Source organism: Sipha flava, unplaced genomic scaffold (genome assembly GCF_003268045.1).
Source record: "Sipha flava isolate LNK unplaced genomic scaffold, YSA_version1 240_pilon_pilon, whole genome shotgun sequence".
NCBI classification, from domain to species: Eukaryota; Metazoa; Arthropoda; class Insecta; order Hemiptera; family Aphididae; genus Sipha; species Sipha flava.
The window spans coordinates 235,975-249,039 of record NW_020272885.1 but is presented as its reverse complement, the minus strand read 5'-3'; the positions used below and the strand labels follow the sequence as shown (position 1 = coordinate 249,039).

At 28.0% G+C, this 13,065-nt stretch overlaps 2 protein-coding genes across 3 annotated transcripts; both read right to left on the bottom strand.

The window, feature by feature from the left end:
• Positions 1-359: 359 nt before the first annotated feature.
• On the bottom strand, positions 360-1,513 carry LOC112684096. Its single transcript, XM_025555414.1, has 3 exons — positions 1,414-1,513; positions 1,130-1,331; positions 360-699 (listed from the first exon to the last, which is right to left on the bottom strand). The coding sequence occupies exons 1-3, from the start codon at positions 1,511-1,513 to the stop codon at positions 360-362; spliced, it is 642 nt and encodes a 213-aa protein (XP_025411199.1).
• A 4,174-nt stretch (positions 1,514-5,687) lies between these two features.
• LOC112684082 (rap guanine nucleotide exchange factor 2) lies at positions 5,688-10,773 on the bottom strand (the record flags this gene model as incomplete). Of its 2 annotated transcripts, XM_025555395.1 has the most annotated exon segments (14): positions 5,688-5,980; positions 6,045-6,254; positions 6,315-6,446; positions 6,514-6,804; positions 6,888-7,110; positions 7,184-7,501; positions 7,594-7,805; positions 7,887-7,986; positions 8,073-8,307; positions 8,372-8,996; positions 9,106-9,268; positions 9,333-9,758; positions 9,835-10,563; positions 10,666-10,773. In XM_025555395.1, coding segments are annotated over 14 exon segments (3,804 nt in total), but the record flags the coding sequence as incomplete, so codon positions are not given.
• Between the last annotated feature and the right edge of the window lie 2,292 nt (positions 10,774-13,065).

Below are 13,065 nucleotides of genomic sequence, written 5' to 3'. Positions count from 1 at the left end.
CAGGCTTCATATATTTCAAATCTGTTTTTTTAGCTAACTAATAAATATTATTATACACATTTTTAAATAATTAGACTATTTTTGTGACATTTAATTTAGCGAATGCGCACAATAATTTTTTTTTTTTTAAATGGCATGACCTATTTTTGACCACAAATTATTTTTTTTTTGTATTTTTTAATGAATTTTGGTGGTTGAATTTCTTTTCTAAGTTAAAAAATGGCCGAGCTATAGCGATCTGATTTTATGTTATTTGCACGGGTATAACAGATTATAAAATACTTAGTTAATAATAATAAATACGTGAATAATAAAAATAAAATTACAAATATTATTATTTTTATTCATACAAGTTTTATTTATCTAACAAATTGTTCAAACTGTGCACCATGGTGCTGTAAACAACATTCAACACGAATTAAAAATTCTCTGTTAATAGCAGAAATAATTTGTTCCTCTGTAATTTGATTACATGCAGCAATTATTTTGTTTTTCAATTCAAGAAGACATGTAGGTGGATTGGCATACACTACCGTTTTCAAATGACCCCATAGGAAGTAATCTAGTGGTGTAAGATCTGGTGACCTTGGTGGCCACTGAATTGCTCCATAAGTCCCTATCCACCGATTTGGAAAATATTCATTGAGTAAATTCCGAACAATATTTGCATTGTGAGCTGGAGCTCCGTCTTGTTGGAATATTAAATTCGCTCTTATGTCTAGTGGAAGGTCATCTAACATATTAGGTAGCTCATTTAGTAAGAAATCGTTATATCGTCTTCCATTAAGAGTGCCATCGTAGAAGTATGGCCCTAATAGTTTACCATTTATTAAACCACACCATACATTAGTTCCCCATACAGTTTGATTGTTAGTCTCAAATGTCCAATGAGGATTTTGGTCATCCCAATAGCGATGATTCTGTTTATTTAAAACTCCATTATTTGTAAACTTAGATTCATCTGTCCAAAGAATGTAATTTAAAACAAGGATTTTCGTTTACCTGTGTTTCCAACCAAGCAATGAACGTAATTCTACGTTCGGCGTCACCTTCGCGTAAATGTTGAACTAAATCAGCACGATAAGCGTGCATTTTATGTTTTTTCAAAACTTTTTGAACAACTCCAAATGAAATGTTTATTTCTCTACTAACATGACGAATAGAAGTCCTAGGATTTGCTCTCACGTAAGCTAGTATTTGCACCTCAATATCTTCTCCAATAGCATTTCCTCGTCTTGGTTGTTGGTTAATAACTCGTTTGGAAAAAGAACCGGTGTCTCTCAAATTTTTTTCCAGTTTATAAAAAAAAGTATGTGATGGATGCTGCCTATCTGAATTTATAAATGAAAAAGAGTATTTATTTTATGAGAAATTAAGCAGAGAAAATTAAATTTATTGTTAAATCATAGTTACTTGGATAACGAAGAGCATAGGTTTCTTTGGCAAGACGTGTATTTTTTTGGCATTCCCAATATGTAAAAAGCATGTCGACTTTTTCTGAATTATTATTCATAATAACTAATAGAGAAGTATTAAATTTGGTTTAAAACTACAAAATATCGATTTTTTATTTCCTATTAGTTACTGGCACTTACTGCAGAATAATATCGACTGTGAAAAATGCCTTTATTTGAACTATTACTGGTACCTATGCCCGTATGACATTATTTATACATTATAATTATAATGCAATTACTGAGATAAGTTTAATAAAGATAAACACAATAGGTAAACAGGTATTTCATAAATTGGATTAGTTATTTTTATTTTTATTATTATTAACTAAGTATTTTATAATCTGTTATACCCATGCAAATAACATAAAATCAGATCGCTATAGCTCGGCCATTTTTTAACTTAGAAAAGAAATTCAACCACCAAAATTCATTAAAAAATACAAAAAAAAAATAATTTGTGGTCAAAAATAGGTCATGCCATTTAAAAAAAAAAATTATTGTGCGCATGCGCGAAATTAAATGTCTCAAAAATAGTCTAATTATTTAAAAATGTGTATAATAATGTTTATTAGTTAGCCAAAAAAACAGATTTGAAATATATGAAGCCTGCACATAGTTATTGAGTGTTTCCACTCATCGTGATCACACTGTATATATATCTTTTATTATTTAAATGTGCAGGACTTAGGTTTAGGAATTTTCCTTCCATAATAATTTGTTTGCAACTGATTTTCCCCTAATACAAAAGTTATGTGTATGCCACTGCCCATGTATGTAAACATATATTTTTTGGGTCACTTCGAGTATTGTGGGAAAAATACAATAACACCTCTAACAAATATAACTATAATTAACGGTAAAAATTTAAAAATATGTTAAATGAAAAAATTTTTTATTACTATTAATAGTTTATCTTATTAAGCATTTATGATGTCCATAAAGCGATGAACATTTTTTCTGTAACTGTATTTTATCATGTTTCATTAATATTCAGTATTTGCTGAAAACATTTTGAAGTACGTAAAGTTTTAATGGCATTCAAAAAAAAATATCTAATTCTAGCGGAAAAAATTAAGTTGTTAGATTTTTATAAAAAAAAAAAAATGTGAGTGCACTTACCTTGCAGATAATATTGAATTAAAACCAACTGATTTATCTAATTTGTTATGATAAATCTGTACCTACATTACATTGTAAATTATAAAAATATTTTTTAGTACCCATATTTATACTTGTTATTTATTTAGTATTTTATTTTTAAAATTTGCAAGTACTCTGTAGGTATAACGGTTATCTGGAATGCATTGAACTTTTGTTACCAGTCATTATTTCTAGTCCCTTCGATGACCTTTATATGAAAGTTTTTCTGTATTAGTTTCTATTAGGTAGCTGTAAATAATAATGCTTGTCAAATCATAGGAATAATAATCTAAGTATAATTTTTTTTATTTGTCAATAATTCAAATCGGCGAATTTTCAAGCTTGAAAATTTTTTGTAAATCTTGAAATAACTTTAAAAATATTTAATTAAAAATAATTTATGAAACAAATTTGCTTTATTATACCTATTTAAAGTAAAGTGGGTCATTGCAGTGAGTATTGAAAATTGTTAGTATAATTATGATTAACCTTTTAAATCTAAACATAAAGACAAGTCATGACAGTTTCTATTTTAACAACTTGTTACTGTTATTGAATGTCATACAATTACATTATAACAATTAATACCTACTCATTTCACAAGCTATTTTGAATGACTTCATACATTTATTTACAGAATTTACATTGTTTTAAGAACAAGATTTAACTCATCAATCAAATTTAATTTCCATAAATTATTTTCATTGCATATAATGATCTCATAAATTCTTAAATTGTGTTAATTTATATGTGCCCAATTGATTTTTATGTATACAGTTGAAATTCGATCAACAACCACTAGATATCAGGGGCGTCATTAGGGCGAGGGCAATCTATGGCAAATTCCTCACCACAAGAAATTTTAAAAAGGCGGCAATTTTTGTCCGATGATCGAATGTTAAAATCAGTAAATTGTACATTTTTATTTACTATTTTGTACTCAGAAATAAGATAATATTGTCTATTAAATCACATTCACGGTTTATTAAAAGTTGGGAAACACTGGCTCCTCCCCGGTTTTGACAATCGTTATTACACGAAACTTATAAACTTTATTTTTGGTATATTATATATGTAATCTTTATGAAACAATTTTCATGATATCAATACCATAAAAATTAAGCTCATAATCTATCAAAAAAAATCGTTAAAATCGTTCCTAGTCACTCTAAACTACGGTACATTATATTTGAGATACAATTTTATGTTTTTTTTAAATAAGTTCTGTAAAGTGTTGAATATACAAATAATAAAATTATAATTATTTATTTAATTAGATTTATATTATTATTCCATTAAACCTATTGATAGGTAACTTATAGCCTATAGGATAGGTAAATAAATTAATGTTTTACTATCTATAATGTTATTATTTAATTGGGAAAATTGTTTATCATCATGACATTATTATTCATTACTAATTCTTACATGTTTTGTTCTGAAAAAATATTTTATTGATAGTTTATGGTCCATAAATATTTAAATATTATGAAGTCGGTAAATTTAATCAGTTGCCCCACTTTTTCAAAAGTTGAAATGACGCCCCTGCTAGATATTATTTATATAAGTTAATAGAAATTTTGTAATTAATGTAAATATTTTACATGTGTATTTTTAAAAAAAATATACATATATACTATATATTACATACCATACTAAACACTATTAAACTAAAACTAATAATTTTAAACAAAATAATCTGTTATTTTCCTTTGGTTTTTTTGATGCTCGAGCATTTTTAGCTACAATATTTTGTAATACCAGATTACTCATCAGTTACTGATTAAATTAGAAATATGTAATTCAGTTTGTTTGTTCACATTGTATTTATTGCATATGTTGGATATTAGAACATATTTTTATACGTTTGATAGCGATGACGGATAACAGAGAGCAATGGTTAATCGAATTTCTACTGTAATTGGAAAAATGAGATACAATTTTAATTTTTAAAAATACTATTATTTTTTGTATATCATATGATATTTTTGTCTTTATGTTATACCAATAATAAACTGAGCTATATAATTTAAAATGATTACCAAATACCCAAGTATTTGTATATATAGTAGCTTAGAAATAATAGTGGAACAAGCCATCATTGTTTAACACATACTTTGATGATTCATACCATTTTTATGATGAAATTCAAAAAATAACTCCTTTTAATTGTTTATATAATACCAATGTGTCTTTCTCCTAATTACATAAAAACTGTATTTTGTTTTTTATAAGTCATTCTAATAACATCATTGTTAAAAAATTTGATTAAATTCAAATTTAACTTTGTTAATAATAATTTACTTCCCAGTTAATGTACAAAAATACACTAAATAGTAAATACTAATAATTCAGTACAAAATAAATTGTATATAGTTTCTCTGAAAATCAAATTGTCTTATTTTGTTATAATTATAAATCATAATAATATTAATGTCATCTAATTTAGTAAGTAAAGGATGGTTTATGAATACCAGTGATTGTAGTAATAATGATTTGGCATAGTTTTGTTTATGTTTCAACATTTACATATAGCTTAAATGTCATGGTAAAAAGTAAATAAAAATAAGATTAAAAAAAAAAAAAACACGATAATCTTTACGAATGGTTTACACATACTCAGTCAGTAGCAACAATACATAAATATAAATTCAAAGTTAAGATATACAATATAAAATTTAGGAATAAAATTTAAAACAAATGAAAAAAATTGTATAAATCATAACATAAAATTAATAATTTAATTAGATTACACTATATGGTTGGCCTAGAAAATTAGTCTAAACCAGTTAACTTAAAATGGCGTAAAAAATAATACTTTTTGGACCAAAACATAGAAATTCATTACATATTAAATAATATGCAACTTATAGGTGTCACTCAAATGTATTTTATCCTAATACAGAAAGATAAATTAACATTATATTTAGACATTCTACAATAATGATTGAAATTTATATTTTGGCCTATAAAATTAATTAACAAAAAAAAAAAAACTGTATAGTAATTACATATATATGTATATATAAATAAATAAAAAAATTTATATTAATAAAAATGATAGCTGGATCAATATGGATTTTAAATAATCATTTTTTTTTCTTGCGCAAATCAAAATTAAAAATTTGTAGAAAAGATAAAAAGAATATTAAGTGCTACATAAGTTGGAATAACCTTAAAAAACTTATAAGATTATACCAATACATTGGATATCTCTAAAATATATTATACATTCAAAACATTAATTTGTACTTATAAATTAATGGAAATCATATTTTTAAAAATTTTACAAGTAATTATTGTTTTGATATGTTCATGGCCAATTTTTTACATCAGAGGTGGTTTGACTAGTCATACTGCAGATACTTGGGCATCTTCATCATCTGAAAAAGTAGTCAAGACTATTAAAATAAAACAAATTCTTACTTAAGTTAATGACTAAATTACCATCATCATCATCATTATCGTCTCGTAGATAATATGTTGATGTGACACCTTCATGTGAATGTGCTCTACCTAAACGATGCATTCTAGCTGCCATTTGGGCAACACTTGCGTTGTAAGCTGGTGGTGGTCTCGTCCGCATGCAGTTGGTTGATGATCCCATCATTTGCATGTTTGACGAATAGATAGGACGGTTTCCAATTTGATAACCAGCTAGTAATAATAATAACAATAGATGTAAAATTGGTACAATGTAAGTGAAAAGAGTATTACCTGGTGGTTGTAGTACTGAATGTCTCCTCAAATGGAGTGGCGGTGGTGGTGAGGCTCCCGGTGGCATGCAAATATCTGTTGAACCACTTGTTTGTGTTGAATGCCCTGAATCACTGGATGTCACTGAACCCGCTAGGGCAAACTTTAAATAAGTATACATTTGTGTATTGATTTTAATAGTTGATATATATGAACTTACTAGATGTAACAGCTTTTCTTAGAGATAGGTTTGATAAGCTGGTAACACTACTGCTCTCAGCATTAAGATCAACAGATGATAAGAGTAGAGGTGGTGGGGGATTCAGAGGCGTAGTATCAGAATGAGAACGTTCATGAGATGTAGTAGGTGGAACACTTGGTGGTTGATGGATATTACGTCTAGTAGGTGGACCTGGAGATGGTGCCATATGATATCTGGGTTGGTGTAATCTAGTTTTATTTTGCTCACTCAGTGATAATAATTTTCGTACAGCTTGTGGTGATGCAGAGCCTAATATATTTTAATGAAAGTCATGAAATAAATTTTTTTTAATTCATTTTAATTTAGTTAAGAGTAGTTAGTAATATAATTACCAAATTTAGGACCAGTATTTTTCAGCCCTTCACTAGCACTACTAGCACTACTAGCTGTTGAAAGCGTTGGTGATGGATGTCGTTTTCTTATTGGTCCTGGTCCCATTATAGAGCCACTAGCACTAGAGCCTTCACAACTCATGGACAGTTCATGTAACTTTTCTTCATCAGTGATTACTTTCATTTTTGCAAGATATGCCTTTACTCTTCTGACCATTTGGGCCTAAAGGAAACAAATATTTAGTGTTGAACGTTTTATAGTATAACGATAATATAATATCGACTCCTGTACATACTTCTTCAAACATTTTTTTTGGATTAGGTGTAGCAGCAGACTTTTTTCTTCTTTTAACTGTAGCAGCTCCTCCTTGATGAGCTCCTCCACTGACACCAGTAGTAAGTTGATTTAAAGCTACCATTGCATTGGATGTGGGTTGTCCACCAAGTTCTAACATTGTCAATAGGTCATAAGGAGACGAACACATATTTGTTAAATTTCTAACTTCTTTGGCAATCATTCTTAACTTTTCAAAATTAATTAAATTTTCTACATGTGTATCATTGCCAAGATGAATAAATGTTAAATCTTTTTTAACAACTGGATAAAATGGTATCTAAAATTTTTTTTAGAAATAAATACTTCACTACATACTTTTAAAATTATGTTATGTTTAGAGTATATTCTAATATATTAAAATTAACTTACAATAGGAGGTTGAGATTGTTCATTGCTGACTAGTTGACGATATTTACTCATATTTCTTGAAGGGTCCATTAAATCTTGAAGATCACTAAATAATCTTTGATATTTTGTGGGTAGTTTTTCCCATGATTGTCGTAAACGACTAACAGCACCATGTCCAAGTCCAGAAATAATGGCAAACATAGAATTAAAATTTTTACACTCCTTACATTGACCTATATAATAAAATTAATAATAAACCAATTAAAATCAGAAATAAAAATAGTTAATGTTTAGTCAAATTTTTCTTTACATACGAGCTACTTTTATAAATTGTTTGATCATTTTTGACCGTCTAATAAGGTTATGTTCAGAGCAAATTTCCGTAACAACCCAAAACATTTCTGTATTTACCAACTGAAAAGTGTATAATAAATAAATTTTATTAATCTCAAAAATAATTGGTTTCTACATAATTTGTATTAACTTTAGGGAACACATACTTCAGCAAATTTAGATAGCATAGGTATTCCATATCGACTGTCCAAATGAAACAAGTCATCAACATATTCTGTTGCTTCAATTTGCCTAAATATGGAAAAGTCTTGTAATGTTAGTTGTACAGCTACTTCAACAGCATTTAATTGCAAGAAATGAACATGACTTTCTCTAATTAAATCAGCAGCAAGTTCATCTCCAACTAATGTTTCTGTATTGACAACATTTTTTAAATAATATCTATGTAACAAATAAAACACACGTTAATAAAAATTATTTTTAAGATATTATGTTTAATACTAACCTACTACTAAGTCCAATTCGTTCAGCTAAATTCTGGAGTTGATCTGGCAATCTTCTTTGTTTTATTATACCACCTTCGGATACTGAAACTTCATACAGTGAATAATTCGAACTTTGTTCAGTGATTCCAAATTCTTGTAACGCAAGCATGACAACTTCATGAGCTGTAGTTTCTTTATGAACCAATAAGTATTTACATGTCTGATCAGGCTTATACACTTTAAGTACATGTTCTGGATAATCTGGTACTACCCGAGTATCGTCTAGATAAGATATTGATGTTAAGTCTGGATGGCTATGTGACTGTTTAAAATTTGAGCTAGAGTCAGATTTAGCCAATACAGAACTATCATCACACACGTCACCAATAATATTTTTTGGTAAAATATTCATTTTCATTAAAGCCCGTTGGAGACGTTTTTTGGGACCAAGAGTCATAAAACCTCCACTACTTGAAGAGTTAGATGCATTTGTTTTAATTGGTTGTTGGATAGGTGGATGGAGATTAGCAGTAAGCAGTGGCCTAGATCTAGGATCATCTTGAAGTCGAGCAATTTCAACTGACTGTTTCTGTCTTCCTCTTGGTCGTGGCGAGTTGTCTGGAGTTGCAAGCAATTCTTTGAACACTATAGTTGTAATTGTGCAAACATATTATTAGAATTAAGAATAAACATAATAAAAATGTATTTATTATATAATATTATATTTATTACTCTTTTAACAAAAGCCATTTACCTAAAAGATTTGACTTGACAGTGATACTTAAATGCGTAGCACCCCGTAGAATTTCCAAAGCACGTGTATGGGTTGTTACATGTTCAAAGCTCTGTCCATTGACTTCTAAAATTTGATCTCCTCTTTTAAGACCTACCTCTTCAGCCTTGGATTTTTTATCCACCTAGTTATAAAAATTATATTAAATCAGAAAAAAAAAATAATTTTATTAATATTTATATACATACTTTAGAAATAAAAATTCCAAATCCTCTCTCATATCCTCCCAAAATGGAAAAATGTAGCACCTGATCTCTAGATGGCCTGGCTAGAGTAACACACCTAGTTCTTGCTTTTGCAGCACAAGCAATATTTAATAGTCTTAATTGACCACCCATTTTATTCTCTTCTAAGCAAGTTTCAAACTTTTCAATAAAGTCCATCATCACTGGATCCATTTCAAAATCAGTGAAATGGTTGTTCACCCATAGTAGCACCACTCTGGTAACACGATCTCTAGCAGAAGGTTCATTAAACCAATCCAATAATTGATTGGCAACTTCCATTGAATTTTTAATGAAAGTTCGGTGAGTTAAAAGAAAATCTTCTACATAAGTTGGATCTATAACCGAATTCTCTTCGATCAATTGAAGCATCAGTCTTTCTGGTGTTCCCTAATTAACATACACATACATAAAATTTAAATAAAACCATAGTTTTAAAAATAATAACATACTATAGTAGACTTACCCTAATAACTACGTGACCCCTTCTTCCTGCTTCTAATGTACCCCTTTGTTCAGTGACCATGACCAATTTCCCGTCATCGTCTTCGTGTTTTTTAGTATTCTCTTCGCCTTGATGAAGTATTCTATAATAGTCAGTCTGAGTAATACAAACAAACTGACAATCATCGCACTTTGTTCTCATTACACCTCGATGGTATAGTCGTTCCATCGTCGGTACAATGCCGAAGCTATCGCCCATGTGAAGTTGATCAGGAATTCCGTCTACATGTTCGACTTCAACGTGACCATTAATCAGTACACTCCAAGAGTCTAACTCTTCACCGTCATTCATAACCACGGTGCCAGCTTTTTCGACAACGGCAAATACCATGACGCTGCACAACGCTCGACGCACGGCCAATGTCATGTTTGTGAAGGCTTTTAGGTGCTGAGTGAATTCCAGAAGGATTTCAACATCGTCTTCTGTCCTTTCCGAAGGATCCTTTTCCAGACATTCCCGCACCGTGTCCCGAACTGTGAGGCTTTCACTGCTGTCACCTAAGTCGTCTTCATCTGAATCGACGATCGATTCTACAAGACCTGACAAGTCGACTTCGTCGGCCTCGACAGAAACACTTCCTGAATGAACACTAGTCATGGTGTCACTACCCGAATACGCTGAACTAGTATCCGAACTATGTGAGCTGCGATTGCTTTTCTGGTAGAGTTCAGGTCGAATCGCAGCAATGTACTATATGTAAAATGCACAAAATAAAACAATGATGGTTTAAAATTTTATGTCAGAATAGTAAATCAATTATAATTTTAAAACATAAATTAGCAATATATTTACGCTGTCGTCGAATACGAGGTTGATTGCTCCACCACGTTCCATCCCGGTGTTCCGAGTGATGGAAGTACTTACTGAGCGTAAACTGCTTTGAGAGCTTGCATAATCCATCTGAAATAATAAATTGTAAATACTTTCAATTAATATAATATTTCAGAAATTAATTGGAACAGACAAATTTAATTTAAATAATTTAGCAAAAATGAAATTCTTTATTTATAAAATTCAATATATTATCAACTAAAAAGATTCTATTATAAATCTATAAATACGATCAATGTAATTTCCTCATAAAAAAAAAAAAATAAATAAATAAATAAAAATACTTATAATACGCTTTAAATATAATTTTTAAGAATGTTATAAAAATGAAAAAAAAAATAGAAAATAATAGAATGTTAAAAACAACGGGTTTTTATTATGAAAAACTCTAAGAATCTAAAACAAGGCCACGAATGAATATTATGTATAATCTGAAAGATTTAGAAATTCCCATAATAATGTTGAAATTTAAACACAGATGTCGACGAGAAAAAAATGAATTCATCATGGATTAAAATTTGAATTTTTAAGTATATGAAATATAATGAAATAATTAATGTTTTAAAATTGGTAAATATAAAATTATCAATAGATAAAAATGTATAACTTTTGAGTTATTTGCTGTATTTTTTCTTCTGCACATCGAAAATATTAAACTATAATCCATATGTATAAAATATATATACATGTGTGTGTGTGTGTAAAGATGTAAAGATATAAATATACAACCGGTTCAACAAGAACAATAATATTTCCATATGTAATTCGTAGAAGTATGGCCACCCATACTCGTTTTGTTTGTATATATTATATATATCCTGACGTTCAGTATTTAATTAGAGTGCAATTATATATTATTTTAATTCTAAATATATATATTTTTAAATTTTTTCTTCTTATCGTGTCCATAAAAATTGAAGTTGAAAAATATTATAAAATAAATATTTGTTATGAATAATACATTTTATTTCAAAGACAAGTTTTTTTATATCCATAAAAACACCGGATATATACTTTATGTCATGACTCTTAAGCCGACGACAAAAGAGAGAAATTACGAGCACACAGCGGATATTTAGACTGTCTAGTAAGTGTCTGTTTTGAGTTCCTCTTTTTTCAACAATGTAATATCGACACGCAACCCTAAACAATAATTAAAAAGAGGTAAACTTAAGAAATATAACACGAAATCCATAATATATAATACTGTATAATGAAAACCAATATAATACATTGTATAATAAGTATTGTTTCAGTTTTTTTTTTTTTTAATTATTTAGATTATGTACTTGTAAAAATGGCAGAAATAAGGAAGTATAAGTTTAAAAGAAAATTGTTAGTATTTTTTATTATTAAAACTAACGAATTAAAACGAGAACGAAATATAAAAATATAAATTTTGAATATATATAAATTGGAAGTAACACTTACGAATAACAGTAAAAAGAAATAACAAGTAAATATAATTTTCTTACAGTTTTTATGATTGAATATTTTTTTTACTCAATTCTATCATACCCAGATTTTATGCATAATATTTTCTGGCATTCCAAAATCTATGAGATAAAATCGGATTACTTAGGTCTGAAAATAAAAATATATGTAGATCCTTCCAGCGGGATGGATTTTTAATAATAATAATAATAATAATAATAAAAAAAAAAGGTATAACATAAACATTATACTTTAAATAAGTGGCAAAAATAACAACATACCTATATATTTGTTATTTTGTTAATCTAAAATACAGAAAATATTTAATTAAATATATTTATAAAGATTTCATTTTTTCAATCAAATTTAAGTATTTAAAAGTGTAATTTTTAGGAACATTTTTTAAATTTAGAAATAGCTAATCTTACAATAATACTATTTAATTAGAATATACAAATTAGTTTTATATAGCAAAGGGGTATAATATTAAACATAATATATATTAGTAATTTCTGTCCCACACTATGTTGCTCATGTAGGTGTAGTGTAAACGTTAAGGGATAATTATTTATGCTCATTATGTTCAAACCCGCGCATAACTTTGCTAACTACCTACATAAGAACTAAAACATAAGACTTTGTTTATAAATAAATAATTTATTTTTAATTTGCAAGGACAAAAATCATTGTATAAAATATGTAAATAAAAAGAAAATAAAAATAAAAACCACTGTTTTTTAGAATATATTAATACGGAAAAAAACAAAATAAATTTAAAAGAAAAATAATTGAAAATCCCTTAAAGGTTAATTAGGTATACAACTAAAAACGCATATTCATATATTATATACATTATATTATTTTCTTTTATAAAAAAAATAATATTCTTAAATTAGTTTTGAATGAAGTTATTTAACGGTTAAAAAT